General features: G+C 45.5%; 2 protein-coding genes across 2 annotated transcripts; one reads left to right on the top strand and one right to left on the bottom strand.

Moving 5' to 3' along the window:
- Positions 1-945: 945 nt before the first annotated feature.
- Positions 946-7,498, bottom strand: LOC116229291 (retinol dehydrogenase 12-like). The gene is made up of 7 exons (XM_031593685.2): positions 7,336-7,498; positions 6,808-6,926; positions 5,779-5,934; positions 5,061-5,165; positions 4,648-4,857; positions 3,639-3,828; positions 946-1,788 (listed from the first exon to the last, which is right to left on the bottom strand). Exons 1-7 carry the CDS (start codon positions 7,428-7,430, stop codon positions 1,686-1,688), a joined length of 978 nt encoding a protein of 325 aa, XP_031449545.2. The 5' UTR covers positions 7,431-7,498; the 3' UTR covers positions 946-1,685.
- Positions 7,499-7,679: 181 nt separating this feature from the next.
- Positions 7,680-15,528, top strand: VTI1B (vesicle transport through interaction with t-SNAREs 1B). The gene is made up of 6 exons (XM_031593680.2): positions 7,680-7,885; positions 10,267-10,325; positions 11,771-11,962; positions 13,073-13,246; positions 14,181-14,242; positions 15,262-15,528. Exons 1-6 carry the CDS (start codon positions 7,771-7,773, stop codon positions 15,356-15,358), a joined length of 699 nt encoding a protein of 232 aa, XP_031449540.1. The 5' UTR covers positions 7,680-7,770; the 3' UTR covers positions 15,359-15,528.
- Positions 15,529-15,571: the final 43 nt, after the last annotated feature.

The raw sequence follows: 15,571 nt of genomic DNA, 5'->3' as shown, positions 1-15,571 counted from the left end.
GAGGAGACATCCCTCTACAGTAATATGTAGTTAGGTCTCCTAGTGACTCTAGGATCTGATTCATTTGTTTGAGAAAAACACTGACCTAGAAGGGGAAAATATGGCCTAGAGATGCTTTCTGCTTTTTTTTAATGGTTACTGTTGTTCCTGAAAGCCCCTTTGATCAGAGTCTGCATGGTATGTAAACAATCTACTGCTACAGTGTTGTTGAGGGAGGAAAAAAGGTCAAGCACAGGGAGAAACAGAAAGGGACTTCAGAATATAAGCTAATTTTTTTTTTTTTTTTACATTAGTAAGGCAGTGCAAATATCAGCAAAACAAATGAATTGCATCGTTTCTGAAGAAATTGTCTTCAGAAAATTGCTGTAAAAAGGAAATGGCTTTATTTAGTATTGATCAGAGGTAGTGTGGGACTGATGTACGTGGATAGCTTCCAGACATCATTAATCATAACGTGAGTATTTGCTTCCCAACACTGGCAGTTGGTCAGAGGAATGTTCGGACATGGGTCTAAATACTTCTGGATTTTTTTTTCCAGAAAAAGATAATCCTGTGAACTATGGCACTTGTTGAGTTAAGCAGGTAAAAAAAACTTTTTCAGAAATAATCTTGGATTATGCGTCCCATCATATCAATTTTCACTAGAGCTCCAAGGGAGTAAGCTCATGAGGACGTGGATTGACTGAACTGCCTTTTGACTGTGCAGGCTGTATGGTACAGTGAGGTCAGGCTGGGAGCCATGGCCCATAACTGCTCGGATTTGTTTTCTTTTTCTGTCCTGTGACTAAACTGACCATAATATCAGGATAGCACTGGCCCCTGCTTCAGCTATTTAGCTCAAGGTAGTTTGCTGTCAAAGCAAATTCAATGCTAAAGCCTCAGTGGAAATTAATTGTTGTTTTTCAGTGCAGTTAATTTTCTTTTTAATTAAATCTTTTTTCCAGGTTTGTAAATCACTTAAGTACAGCTTAAATTTTATTAGGTCAAGTTTTATACCATCTTTTTTAGTGTTTCACAGCACAGATTGTTAACTGTTTTGAATAAAATAACTAGCTATTGCCCAATTTCATCATTCCTGCAGGTTTTAACCTTCCAGCCAGCTGCATTGACAGCTGTGTTCCCAAAAGATGAACCACCTTACTTCACAGGCTAGAGGTGTTTAGAGAACATGGAAAATGCTTGATCCTAGTTAGGCCAGCAGTTGTTTTTGTGTGTTTGTGAGCATTTATATTACACATAATTGCCAGAAACATGAATACTTGTACTCTGCCATGTCAAATATTAGGAACGAAAAATGACCTTGTAAAGCTAGTTAGTGTACTAACTTTTTACTATTACTGGTATGGAAAGAGAGACTAAAGCAAAAAGCAACTTCCAATACAGGTGATCTAAAGCTAAGATGATAACCTCCATTTCTATTCTAAAGCCACAGGACAACAGCCTCTAGCTGTTGTGAGTTACCAAAGGTTGCTCACAGTATTGGTGCTCTAATTCTCCAGCTACAAAAAAGGGATGCTTTGCTTTCTAATCTCAATCCTTAAGAGTAACATTCCAGAAACTCGTACTGGACTGCATCCACAGAACCATCACAAGGGCAGCTGAAGTACCAGTGTTCTTGGCAGCAGTGCTCTTCCCAAGAGTAGCATCACTGTGCTCAGCCAGGTACACACAAATGGCTGCGCTGCTCAGTCCCACTGGATGCCGAGGAGCTCACAGCTCACGTTCCAGAGCTTCTTTGCTGTCTCATCATCCCGACCCCATGGAGATACATATGCTGGCTGGCAATCACTGTAAGAGGAATACTATTATTATTATTATTATTTTTAATCAAAGATCTCTAGCTGTACACTGAAATGGCTATGATCAAGTGAGGGAATTGCTTTTAATCCATGAAACTTCAAGACCAAGTAAAGAAGGGTAGGAAGGGTGGGAGCTAGGTTGGGAAGAATCTTTCCCAGTGGCACCAAAAACTAGCAACTGAGTCTAGCTCTATCTGCCATCTTCATGTTTACTGAACTTTACATATAGTCTGCTGTATACTCATCAGTGTGAGTTCTCATTAGTATTACTAAAAAAGGTTATAAATGCTAACCAGGCTGTGCAGGAGTACTTCTCTAGCAAATTATAACTAAGCTACTCAAACAGACCTTTGTTCTAAACTGGTTATCCCCTCCTATTCATCCCACTGCACTGCCACTGCATGAAATGCAAAGCTGCCTCTGAATATAATACTGTAATAACCATATATGGTTTCACATTAATGCCATTTCCATTATCCTCTGAACTACAACCCCTTTCTTCTCAACTCCTGCAATCAGGCAGTACATTGTTTAGACTAGGAATTGTGCATTCTCATCTGTAATGCTAGATTCTGCATGTTACATAGAAATTTGAGAACAAATGAAATTGCATCTGATGAAATTTAAGATTTCTATCCATTCCAGTGTTCTTATATCCCAAAACACACAGTTTCTGATGCTCCTGAAGACTGGCAGGCTGCTTGTTTAATATACATCATTGCCTGGAAAGTTGAGAGGCTTTCTGGCCAATCCAGTGTAAAACCAGGCCTGTGTGAGATTTACTCTGAAAGCTATTCTTTTCCAATCAAGTTCAAAACTCTGCTTTTTTATGATTTTCAAAATCTACCAAAACTTTCTGTACTCTAGTGCAGTACCCCACTTCTATTCTCAGAAAAAGAGTGAGTCTTGCACAGAAGATTAAGGCATCTATTTATATATTCAAGTCCGATTAAGATAAACGAATAACCAAGTGAAGATCAAAGTCATTACAGAGACTAATCTGGTTGCTTATCATAAGAAAGGAGAGCTCCGAAAAGAAGCAAAGGCTCCAGTATTGCTGTTGCAAAGGCGACAGTATTTTTGGGGGGGAAAAAAGCCTATGTATTGTTATACTGCTCTACACCCAGCAAGAAGCTGACGTACACAGCTAAAGGAAACTGTTGAAATTGCAGTTTCTACATTTAGGATGATGATGATGTAGAACTGTACTGAGCTGTAGCTTTCTTAAGAGAAAAGGCATGATTATGGAGTGTCCTGGAGTAGGTGAAAGGAAATTAAGAAACAATCAGGTTTGTAGACAGAGCTACAACTAATAGTTTGCAGGCAAGAGTGATAAGCATTCCAGCAGGAGGCTCTTGTAGCTGATGGTCTGTCACACTGGAGAATTGAGTTATTTTTGTCATGTGCCGGTCCTGAAAATCTTACCTCCTAGCTCTGCAACACCACCAGACCTCCCCTCTCTTTGGATGCACAGGCCCTTTTTGCTCCTAGAGGGTAAAACTAAACTATCTCTCCCTGACTGCCTTATATGACCTCATTAACTAAACAGCAATCTAAGGATTAGAGTGCTACAACTGTGACAGCCTTTCCTGCACCTGGAGTCCAGAAATATTCCTGGCACGAAATAAAGTGTTGCATAGGTCAGGGATCCTTTCTAATGAACTATCCTCTTCAAGAAATCTAGACAGGATAGAGCTCTAGTATTTCTCTCACCCTCAATCTTACTGGAATGAGTTATACCAACCACTTATGTAGTCTCTTCTTAATGACAGTAATACTCATTTTCTCATCCAGAGAGGTTTCCTTCCATGGTATGTCACTCCATCAGCTTGTACCTACCTGAAATATTGTCCTGTCACAGATTCTAGCTCCTCTGCTACTGCACAGTACACACTGGTCTGAGCTCCTTCCCATGGAGTCTTCAAGAAGAATGAGAATATCCTCCACAGCCACGTCATTACAAATGAGTGCCGGACCAGCTCAGAATGGACAGAGCCAGGATGGAGAGAGTTTGCTGTGACTTTTGTACCTATGGTAAAAGAAAGTAGCCCAGGACAAAATGAATGTGTCAGATTGCCTTTAAACAGTGGACTAAGATCTTCCTCAATTCCACCTGCAAATATTCTGCAACTTACAGGAGAACTGCTGTAGATAAAAGGAGTATCAGTAAAACTCTTAGTGCTACTGCTTTCTGGAGCACTCCCTTGTCCCTTCCAAGCAGTGCTGTCACTACATGTCTTCTGCACAACAGTGTACCAGGGAGCCTGATGCTCAGACAGCAACAATTTCTGTTGGGCCCTTGACAGCAAGAGATTTCTTTGATTTACTGTACTACAATTAGAGAAGACACTGCTTAAGTTTAGGAAAAGGATTGAATAACAAGGCTGATACATATATTGTGACTTAAGAGATACTGTCTAGCCCTGTGCTTCTATTTTACAGCCCTTCACCATTGAAGGCAGCTACAATTGCCTGAGTTTGTCCACAGCAGATTGCAATTCGATACAAGTTCAATTCCTTTGTTGTTGTTTTTCCCTCTTCAAATTCTACTCACATAGCACAATTGTGTGCTTAGATACAGCCGGTTTTTGACAAGCGCCAAATTAAAATCAAATCCATTCAACTGTGTCAGGCAACTGACCTCTCATGCCCTGTTGCTGTTAAGACAGTTAGTACTCTAAGTTTCCTAGTTCCACAGATGAGATACTTTTTCCCTTCCAACAGATAGCTGTCAGTGACCCTTGTCTCAAACCATTTCATTTTTGCACAGGGATTTTTTTCAACCCATCCTCCTCACCCACACTGCTCAAAAGCCAAGGAAACCACACCACTCTGTGCTGGGACTTGCCTTGCAGCCGCCTTGCCAGCTCTCGGGTGAAAAGGACATTGGCCAACTTGCTGTGACAGTAGGCGAGGCCACGATTGTAGCTCTTCTCACCATTGAGGTCATGGAAGCGGATTCGGCCTCCGTGATGAGCCAGTGAGGACACGTTCACAATGCGGGATGGTGCAGACTGCTTCAGACGTTCCAGTAACAAGAAGGTTAAAAGAAAATGACCTGGGGGTGAGAAGACATTCAGTTCTTCTCTGAAGGGTTCCCCCACTGGGATTACAAAGTACTTTCAATGTGCTGATTAGGAGCTATAGCTTTCCTCCTTCCATTCTACCACAAGAAGGAAAAATGAAAGCACCTGGAAGCAGGATTTCCCACTGGCATTTTTCCAGAGATATGAAATGAAAAACTGACTCCACTGGCCTTACCAAGATGATTGACTCCCAGGTGCATCTCAAAGCCATCGGCTGTCTTGGAGTAAGGGCATAACATTACCCCAGCATTATTAATGAGGATATGGAGTTCCTTCTCTTCTGCAAGAAAGGAAAAAAAGACATCAGTCATTAAATACAGAGATGGAATACAGACAGACATAAGTCAGACAAAAAAGAAAACCCATGTCCAAGTTGCAGCCACACTGCCTCTGTAAAATAAGGATAACTCTCCACCAACTCGCCCATGGCCTCCGGCAAGCCCCTGCTGTGAACCACAACAGCCAACATGACACAGAGATGCACGGGTCAGAAATCTAAAAATCCCTGGCACCAGAACAGAACCCCCTTCTTGCCTGAAGACACCAATAATAACAGAGGGTGGAGCTGCCCTCTCATTTTTCTGCCTTTGCTCAGAATAGAGATTGTTGCACAGAACAATTCCAGATACCACAAATGAAATCCATACAACAAAGGGGAAGATGCTTTCAGAGTCACATCAGCAGCATGCGGCATTGTACAACACCCTCAGTTTCTGCCTTTAAAGCCCATGATATGCATGTAGTCACACAGGAAGTCAACAGCAGTGTAGGAACAGAGCAGGGCAATACTCCTCCCAAGGTACGCTCTGTTGTACCCCTTCCTTAGCTCCAGAGAGCAGACAGCAGTTGCTGGCAAAATATGCACACTGAAAAAAAGGACCCAGAGGTCTTACCTGCTAGAAAGCTGTTAGCAAACTCCCGGATGGACTTGGTATCGGCCAAGTCCAACTTTTTCACAATGACTTCCTGATTGTCTGTCTCAGCTCGGATTTCACGTGCTGCAGCTTCTGCCTTCGCTACGTCTCTGCAGGCAACAATCACCCTTGCGCCTGCAAGGAGGAAAAAGCAGAACACAAGCGGATGTCACTGGGAGCACAATGCATGGCCAGGGCTTGACAAGGGCTGACCACTCAGCGCTTACAATGTATTGTTTCCTATGGAACTGACTTCTTCAGGGGAGAAGCCGACAAGCACAAAAACTCTTCTCACAGATTGTTAGCTCCAAGCCTGCCCAGACCTGTTTTCAGACCAGAAAAACGCACATCTGAAGTCCCTCTGTCCAGCTTCTCCCAGGTCAACTGAGTGCACCGCAGCCCTGGTATGGCTAGTTTGTACGTGTGGCACTAGGGCCTAAAGCACACAGAGATGCTTGGGCTCCAGACAGAGCAATTTCTAACATGGGTAGTTTCACTGCCTTGATAGTTCCACAAAACATGTAAACCAGTTTTGAAACGTGAGTAACTGAAACACACAGCAGCAGATCTGAGCCATTTCCCTGCCCCAAACAAGGAGAGCCCTGTGGCTCCAGGCACTTGCCTGGCCCTCTCCAAGTGGCTGTAGTGCTGAATATTTCCACATGCTGAGACACGGTGCCAGGGCTCAAGCAGTGAAGGCAGCTGAGAACTGGGGAGCTGCACTTCAGGAGTTACAGCCCTGTCTGCGGGACCTTCAGAAGGTGGCTCTTAGACGGAATCGCGGCCCCAGGCTCTCTAAGTCCGGGGGCCGTCAGGCTCCGCACCGCGATGCGTGGTGCCAGATCACATCAGTTCCAATTAGCACCGTCTCTTCTAACTGCGGTTAAGCCAGGAGAAGGGATTAGCAGCCGCTGCGGGGCACCGACTGCGCAGAGAGAATCACACAGTGATCCTGCCTCGGGCGCAGAGGGGGGAGCCGCACCCGCTCGCAGCGTGACGCCGACTTGCCTCTCCGGGCGAGCTCCCTGGCGGTCTCTTTCCCGATGCCGGTGTTGGCGCCCGTGATCACCGCCACCTTCCCGTCCAGCCTGGCCGCGGACCTGCACCGCCCTCCGGCCACGTACCGCCTGCAAGAGAGCGGCGGGACTCGAGGGCGGCTCCGACCTCGCCAACCGCTTCGGGCACCGCGGCACGGCCGGCCCGGGCCCGCCGCGACGCCCCGCTCCGCCCGCGCCGGTGGGGCCACGGCTCCCATTGGCTGCCAGCGGGGCTCCGAGCGCCGCGGCCAATGGGCTCCGCGCGGCGCCGTGGGGCGAACCCGGGCCACGGGCGCCCGACCGCCCCGTGCCGCGGCCGCCGCCGGCCCCTCGACAGGAGCGGCGCGGGTCGGCTGCCGCCACTCAGATGCCGCCGCCGGAGCGGCGCTGACAAAAAAAGCCCTTTGCGTTTCTCCTCCCCCCAGCAAAGAGCCGCAGGAAGCAGCCCAAACGCGAACCCCGGCGGCACGGAGCCCCCCGCGCGGCTCCCCCACAGCACCTGACGTAGGGCGCTGCCGCCAGCATCAGGAGGGGCACGGACACGGCGGCGCCCAGCACCGCGCCCCAGCAGCTCGGCATCACCGCCGCCTCCATCCACGCCGCGTCCGCACTGAGCGCGCCCGGAAGAGCCGAGCCCGCCTCGCCCGGGACCGGTGGGCGGAGGCCGCGCGCGGGGCGGGCTGAGGGCGGGCCGGAGCGCCGTGAGGCGGGGCCGTGCCGCGGCCGCGTGCGGCCCCGCGACTACAGCTCCCGGCGGGCGGCGCGCCGCGAGGCTCTCGCTCCGCCCCGGCTGCCGCGGTGCCGCCCGGAGCCGGCCGCCGTCGGGCAGCGCGCGGACGCCGCACTGCGCAGGCGCGGGACCCCGCGGCCGATGGCGGAAGCGCGGCCGGGCAGCGGCGCGTAGCCCCGAGTCGGCGGGAGGCGGCCGCTCGCCATGGCGATCCGCGGCCCCGCGTCCTCGGAGCACCTGGAGCGGCTGCACGAGATCTTCCGCGGGCTGCACGGGGAGCTGCGGCGCGTGCCGGAGCGGCTGCGGGGCGGCGCGGCGGGTGAGGCGGGGCGGGGCGGGGCGGCTCCGTCCCGTCGCTTTGGTCGGCTTCGCGGAGGCTTCGTCCGCGGCGCGCGGGAGGACCGCGGTGCGGCGAGGCTCCGCGGCCCCGCCCGGCGCTGCCCGAGCCGCGGGGCTCGTCTGGGCCCGCTCCTAGCGCCCGGGATTCGCTGACGCTCTCGGCCGCAGGCGTAGCGGAGAAGGGGAAGCGGCCGCCCCGCTGCGGGGAGCGCCGCCTGGCTGCGAGTGAGGAGCGGGGGCGGCGGCGCTGCGGCAGCGCGGCCCTCAGGCCGCCCGGTGGCCGGGCCGGCCTCCCTCTGCGCCTCGAATGGCTCCGTGCCGCGGTTGGGTGTAAAGTCACCGACCTGAGAAGCGGCGGAATGCTCGCAGCGCAGCCGTCTGCGTGCTCAGTGACGCCGGGCTTTGAGTAGTGCAACGTTCCACTTCTTTTCCGAGTTTCAGTCTAATACCGAGTTAAGTTGAGGGTCGCCATCCTTGTCGTTTCCAGAAGGTACAGCGGGAGAAAGACTTTTAAAACTGTCAGTCGCAGCTTTCAAGAGGAACGTGGCTGGAAGGAGGAACAGACTGCCCAGAGAAGCTGTGGAGTCTCCTTCTCCAGGGATATTTAATACCCTCCTGAATGCTTTCCCTTGCGACCTGCGGGGAACCTGCTTTAGCAGGTTTAGTTGGACAGGGCGATCCCCAGAGGTCCTTTCCAAACCCTACAGTCGTGTGATTCAAAGCTGCCTTTATTTTGCTGGCAGTCACCAAGAAGGAAAAGCATAAAGGAAGGAATACCCTTTTGTGGAGAAGTTTGATCTGGGCATCATTTCCATAAAATTAGTGGGAGGTGGTTGCAGGGAAGGGTGAGGTTTTTTGCTGCCTTGAAATGCAAACTCAGCCCTTTTCTTGGGAAAAGAATGGGGAGAGGCCACCCTCACACACATAGAAAAAATACCCCAGAACACCTGAGTTTCAAAGAACAGAAATTTCTAGTAGAAAATTCTCATTTCCTTGCAGAAAAGAGAGTGATCAGTTTTGTGGAAAAAAGCAAACCTTTGCCAGGTCTCTGGATCTGTGATATTTCCAAAGAAGGAATTTTGAGCTGTGGCTTTAAACAGAATATTGACAGGCAACCATTTTTTCCATGCTTGAAGATCATAAACAGACTGCAAACTGATTTTTCAGGCATGCTTTGAAATGTTAATATGATGGATTTATCCCTCAAATTTGTGGCTGAAAAAAGAACAATACTGTTTTTGGGAAGTATTAACAAGGGAGTTCAAGTGAAGTCAAGAATCTCTGGTGAAGGCTTTTGTAAGGCAGTTTGCTGCCTGTGCACACATGGGTCTTCATTTTTCGCACTGTCATGAAAAGTCTGTGGGACAATAAATGGTGTCCTGTGTACTCCTTTGAGATGACTGGTACCTTCCCAGACTGCAGGGAGGACAGAATGTGTCATTATCAGGCCATCGTTCAGGGGCAGAAGTGTGGAAATGTTATCTCATTCTTCGTGAACAAGATAATAAATTCTCAGATCTGGAACCAAGCATTTTCTTCCTTCCTAACTTGTAAGAAAGCATTTTAAACAGCATCAGTCAGTTTCAACTGTAGATACTGTCCTCTGAGCAAATAGTTAGCTGTCTTTTTCAATTGATTTCCATTGATTGAAATGAAATCTCATAGATGTTGATGAACACGTGGGTGATATTTCTGTGGCTGAAGTGCAGTGCTGTACTGATCCGATTGAGGGCACCCAAAGAGGGTAAAATACTGCTTTAGGTCTCAATTGGTTCGAGACAGCAGCAGTTGTTCTAAGAGGACACTGGATTCACCAAAGGAGTAAAGTGACCTGCACGAACAGAATAATGACTTTAGAAAGTTGTTTGTTGTTGTGTGCCCTTGTCCTCCTTAGCAGACTGGCTGTTCAAGCAGTTGCATCAGCACAAACGTGCATGGCAGAAAAGCAGGGGAGGAGCTGAGAGCAGTCAATTTAGGAACCCCCTAAGTCAGCATTTCCTGCAGTGTGGAACTTATTCTGTCTTAAGTGCACTAGAGGTCAAGCTCAGGGGTTAGTGGGGATTTGAACTGAAAGGGAAGGGCCCTGGTGTGGGCATGGCGCATCCACAAGATGAGCTGTTTTTAAGTGTTTTGATCAAACAACCAATGTCATTCCTGAAAAGAGAAGTATTTGGACAACCTGATCTGGTGTATTGATGGTGTCTTTAATCTCAGAGCGCTCTGTAGGGTGCTTGTCTTGTTTGAGTGGCTGTTTTTAAAAGACTGCAAGGATGCAAAACCCCATTTTGCTGGAAATCAAGATTTCAAGTTCTGCACTAATTTTGCCGGAGCTTATCTCACGTGTTGCTTTCTCTTCTGCAGAGGAGAAGAAAAAGCTAATTCGGGAGTTTGATGAGAAACAGCGCGAAGCAAATGAAACGGTAAGCTTAAGTCTGGCACTGTGGCCTTTCTGGCCAGTTAAAATGTTGATTGCCTTAAAATGGACAGTATCCCAAGTTTTACTTTAATGTTTACTTTAATGTTGGCAGGCAAATGTTGTATTTTTTAATTTATTTGATTCATTGGTGTGATTAATGTGTCTGTATTTGTATATAGAGAGATGCAGACAAGTACTCACGCTTTTTGGATATTGCCTTCCCTTTGTTGAACAAAGGAGAGTGGTAGAGCTGCAGTTAGCATTGCTGGAGATTGCAGACAGGACACACAGGGAATCTGCTTTATGGTTTTTTTAGTTGTTGTTTGGTGTTTCTTTGTTTTTTTGCTGCCTTACCCTCACATTAGTGTTAACCCACATCTTTCTGCAATAATCTGGTGAATGGCCAAATGTCAGGGACCTTAAATGTTTGCAGCCTCTGTTGTATAGGCTTCCTGGGCAGCAGGTGACATGGGACAGAGCAAAAAAACCCAAGGACTTGTCTTTCTAGCCAAAGCTTCATCACGCTTTGTTTTCTTACTGATGTGCTCCTATGCTGACTTCTAGCACGATGAGGGTTGTTTGCTTGTTTTGTTTTACCGCAACAGTTGCAACAGAAATCTCCTCTGGCTCTTTTTAGGATAACTGTTTCTGATAGGTTATGCATTTATTTTCATGTTGCTCACTTGCACTTCTGTACAGCTGTTTGCAGCACCAGACAGTTGTTCTTAATGTACTCTGTCAGTACTCATGTACTGAAATGTTATGCTTTCAAAGCTATGCTCTTTCCCTTTTAGTAGGATAAAGTTTGGTTGAATATTTGAAGTGCATCTTGATAGATCTGAAAACAAATCTCTTACAGTGAAAGTAAAGCAAGTACCAATAGAAATGGCAGACTGAGGGTGGGTTTGAGTCACAGCTGGGACTGGATTTTTGAGGTGTATCTATGTAGATTCTGCCTCATATTGGGAGACAGAATTAAGCATTGTGAATTCATAACAGCTATCACCAGAAGTTGATAATTAATGCACCCAAAATCTCAGAGTATGCAGATCCAGTAGACAAACTCAGTGTGAGAGCTGAGCAGCTTGCCTACCTGTGCAGTAGATATACAGTGTGATCTGTTATCTACCCTACAGATGCTTAAACGGTATGAAAGTGAGATCTGTGAGTTTTGAAGTTACAGAGGAATGTTTCAGAAAATATCAGTCTTTAACTTTGACAGTGAATTCTTTTTCTTGAGGCACTGTACAGCTGAAACCCCAGGCGGGTTGAATTACATTGGGAGAGTGGTGTAATTGATACCGGGTGAGGGGCATGGGGTTAATCCTTCCCCCCCACACCCTGTATCACATAAGAACGTGTGACTCCCTTCATCTAGTGATGAGTTCTGGGTACAGCTGCTCATAAGAATAAATTTGATGCTGTAAAATAAATTTTCTTTCCTTTAAGCTCCGGGAAATGGAAGAAGAACTGAAGTATGCTCCTCTACCGTTCCGCAATCAAATGATGAGCAAAATCCGGGCATACAGAAGGGACCTCTCCATGTTCCAGAGGGAGATAAGAAGCACAGATTTGGGATTGGGTCCCGGAAGTCAAGGGGATATGAAATACGGAATCTTTTCCACAGAAAATGAACAGAGTGTGAGCATCTGGTAGAAACTGTGTTCAAACCTTCTGTGATTGTTTACAATAATGTTTCAGATACATTGCTTACAGTGTTTCCACTTTAATCCACTTGCTTTCTTGTATAACTGTCTGTGTATCTCTTTGTGTGTAACGTGAGCATCTTGGGAAGAAGAAAGGCTTAGTACTCATGAGAAAGCTTTTCTGTTCTAAAACACAGATACGAGTGTAATCAAACCAATGTGTGGTTGGTTACCTATGCAATGTATGTTTAAGAGACTTGTTAAGGGTATTGAAATACTTTATTTAATCACTGCCCTGATGAGAAGAATGGTAAGCTGATCTCAATTTTAACTCCAAAAAGGGATGAAAGTCACATACACTATATAGGTTCTTCTGTAGTGTCTTCTCTTAAGCAATCTCAGTTTTTTTATACTTTCTGGAAACTATTTTGTCTTCCTCTATATTGTACAGTATGTCTGTGTTGCTGCAGAGCAAGAAATACAGTGGTTTACCACATCTGTTTAGGTATGTCCAGGGTAGAGAGACTGAATTTGCTTACTGTATTCAGAGAGATGTCTATATAGAAAATTTGTGGAAGTGTTTTTTTTTTGTTTCTTTGCCTTAGTTAAGAAAGGTTTGAGGGAGTTTCCATAATACAGTAGCTAGGTACATTTTTGCATTTGATTCCTCTTGATTACATCTGGGAGCAGGATGGTGGGTCAGCCGTTTGAAGCTTAAGAAAATACTCTGTGTTGAGCTGCCTCTTCACCCTGAGGTCAGCAAACATTTCTTGCTCTCTATCTGTGGCTACCGGCTTGAAAAGAAGAGCTTTGTTACTTAGCAGTCCATCTGCTAGTGCTTTTTGTCTGTGACTGAGTAAACTCCTAATAATCTCCCTGGCAACTAGTTGTAGTGTCACAAATGAGACTGACATTAAATCTGAACAAAAGGGAAGCATCTGGAAGAGCCCAGATACTGTTTTCATGCAGATACTACTTGATAGAACAGTGAATTATTGCAAAGATAGTTCTTTGTAGCTAAATGTCTTAACTCTTTAGCTACGTATCCTTCTTTTTCAATGTCAGAAGCCTGGTGTTTAATGGTTAAACATACGTTATTTTTCAGACTAATCTGCAGTCACAGAGGGTGCTGCTTCTCCAGGGAACAGATAGTCTGAACCGAGCCAGTCAGAGCATTGAGCGCTCACACCGGATTGCTGCCGAAACAGATCAGATTGGCACTGATATCATTGAAGAACTCGGGGAGCAGCGAGAGCAACTGGAACGCACCAAGAGCAGAGTAAGTGGAGAACTTGTGGGCAGTGTGCTCACACAACCCAGGGTTAGCTTAGGGGGTAAATGTATGCCAGTCATTGTACTCAGAGAACCCCAGATGTAGTGAGCTGGTTGACGCTTAAACGTACCAAAGGCTGATACGTTGTGTGGTGCTCATAAAAGGATCATCTTCCTCTAGACTGGCCCAAAGCATCTGCTACTGTGTCTGTGCAAGGCCGGGTGATTAAACCCATCTACTGCTGCTTAAAAATTTAGCATTGCTGAAAAAACTGCTTATCTAAAAAATGCTAGGGAATTGCCCGCCACGTAAGATTAACAGTAAAGGTTTAGATTTGGGAGACGTAAGTTCCTTTAATTAAATGGAATTTAATGACAGCAGCTAACACTAACCTTGCAATATTTATACGTTAGCTGAGGCAACAGTTTGGTTCATTTCTGAGTGTTACCAAGCTGAAACAGATCATCCATTAACAGTTCAGTGGTCAAATCCATTGGGTCACACAGGCCTGTCAGGGCAATGTGTTTATTTTCTTTGCTGGAAACTTAATTGCTTTTCAAACAGTTCTAGATATGCACTAGAGGAGAACGTGTTGATAACAGACGGCAATTGTATTGACAACTAGATTAATTAAACCAATTTAATAAAAGGGCCTTATACCAACTTTGTAATAATTATAAGTAGAGTGTTTGTAAATTTCATGGAATCTTTGTGCATACTTAAAGGAATATACCCCTGTCAGTCTTATTTCTGCTTTATTAAGGAGACAGCTATTCCCTTTGTGCTGTGCCCGGTGAACAGTGTTGTCTCTGAATTTTGAGAATATACAGTTAACAATGGACACATTTGTTGGTGTTTAAACGTTACAATTAAGAATTGCATTTGCATCTTTAGAACTGTATGTTTTTTCAACTGGCAAATAACTTTTGTTTCTTCTTAGTTGGTGAATACAAGTGAAAACTTAAGCAAGAGTCGTAAGATTCTGCGTTCCATGTCCAGGAGGTGAGTAGCACCTGACTTAGAATGGTGCAGTATTCAGAAGGTCATGTTGTTGCTTACCAGTATGGAAAAAAATACTGTAGTGTTAAGTGGAACTCTGGGGAGATTTTAGGGCATGTGCAAACAGATTGTGTGGTGTGCTGATGCTAATTTGTATTTTTTCCTCTCTGGTAATTACTTAATGGAATCATAGGTGAGTGAATACTTTGAATTTGTTCTGCGAATTATTTGTATCCAGTTTTATTAAGATAATACTGGGGTTACAACAATCAGGCATGATGGACTGTAGTGATGCGAGAGATTTTGACTAAATCACCGTCTGTTTCTAAAGGTAACTTTTGAATAGTGTTTATTCAGGTTGGCAGACACTGTGCCATAAATCACTGCAGCATTAAGTGATTTAGATGTCTGATGACAGAGACAAATCCGTTTAGCCCACAGGAATGCCTTAGCATAGCTAGACTGTTATTTGAGAAACGCTGAGCTTGACCCTACCCTGTGTTGATGACTAAAGACTTGGTTGCTTAAGTGTTGATGGAATATTTTTTCAGTAGGTACCTATGGTCTAACAAGCTTTTTCCTTTATACTTACCATAATTTCCTTTAGCAACAGTTTTCAAAGGGAAAAGTACATTATGTTGAGATTTTTAGTCTTAATTCAACTGTGTAGTTTCAAGTAAAATTAGCACAATATAGGGTTTAAAGCTGCAGCAATTCAACTTAAATGTTCCTTTGTGCTTAACTGAATAAACAGGCACACACAGAGCAGGATGCTCTGCCTTACTGGGGAATGGGGGCAGGAGGAAAAGAACAGAACTACAGTTACTGAAATAAAAGATGGAATACAAAATTTCAGGAAAAATTAAATGGGTAAACACTAAGCTTGCCTTCTTGCTTGTTAAGTTCTATTGAAAACAGTACTAGCTGAAACAGGAAATCTACTTTTTGAAGGTAAGAATCAGCTTTTTTAGTATAAAAACAACCTTAGATTATTTATGTTTTTTATTATTTTTTAACTCTAGAATAGCCACTAATAAGTTGTTGCTGTCGATCATCATCATCCTGGAACTAGCCATCCTAGGAGGTGTGGTCTACTACAAGTTCTTTCGCAGTAGATGAACCTTTGTGACTTTGTTTTCCACTGCTGAGGAGTAGGATGGGATGTCTTCCCTGTGACTGTCTAAAACTGAACTATCTCATGAGACAGCATGCACCGCTGAAACTGTCCTGACACGGGAAAGACAGTGAAAGGAAGTAAAAGGAAAATACAGAGACAGACTAGCAAACTACTGGTGAGATTACAGAGAAGGTAATAAATATTTTATTGCCTCA

The sequence above is a fragment of the Phasianus colchicus genome, chromosome 5 (assembly GCF_987193195.1).
Source record: "Phasianus colchicus chromosome 5, bPhaCol1.hap1.1, whole genome shotgun sequence".
Classification (NCBI taxonomy): Eukaryota; Metazoa; Chordata; class Aves; order Galliformes; family Phasianidae; genus Phasianus; species Phasianus colchicus.
This window is presented reverse-complemented; position numbering and strand designations above follow the sequence as displayed.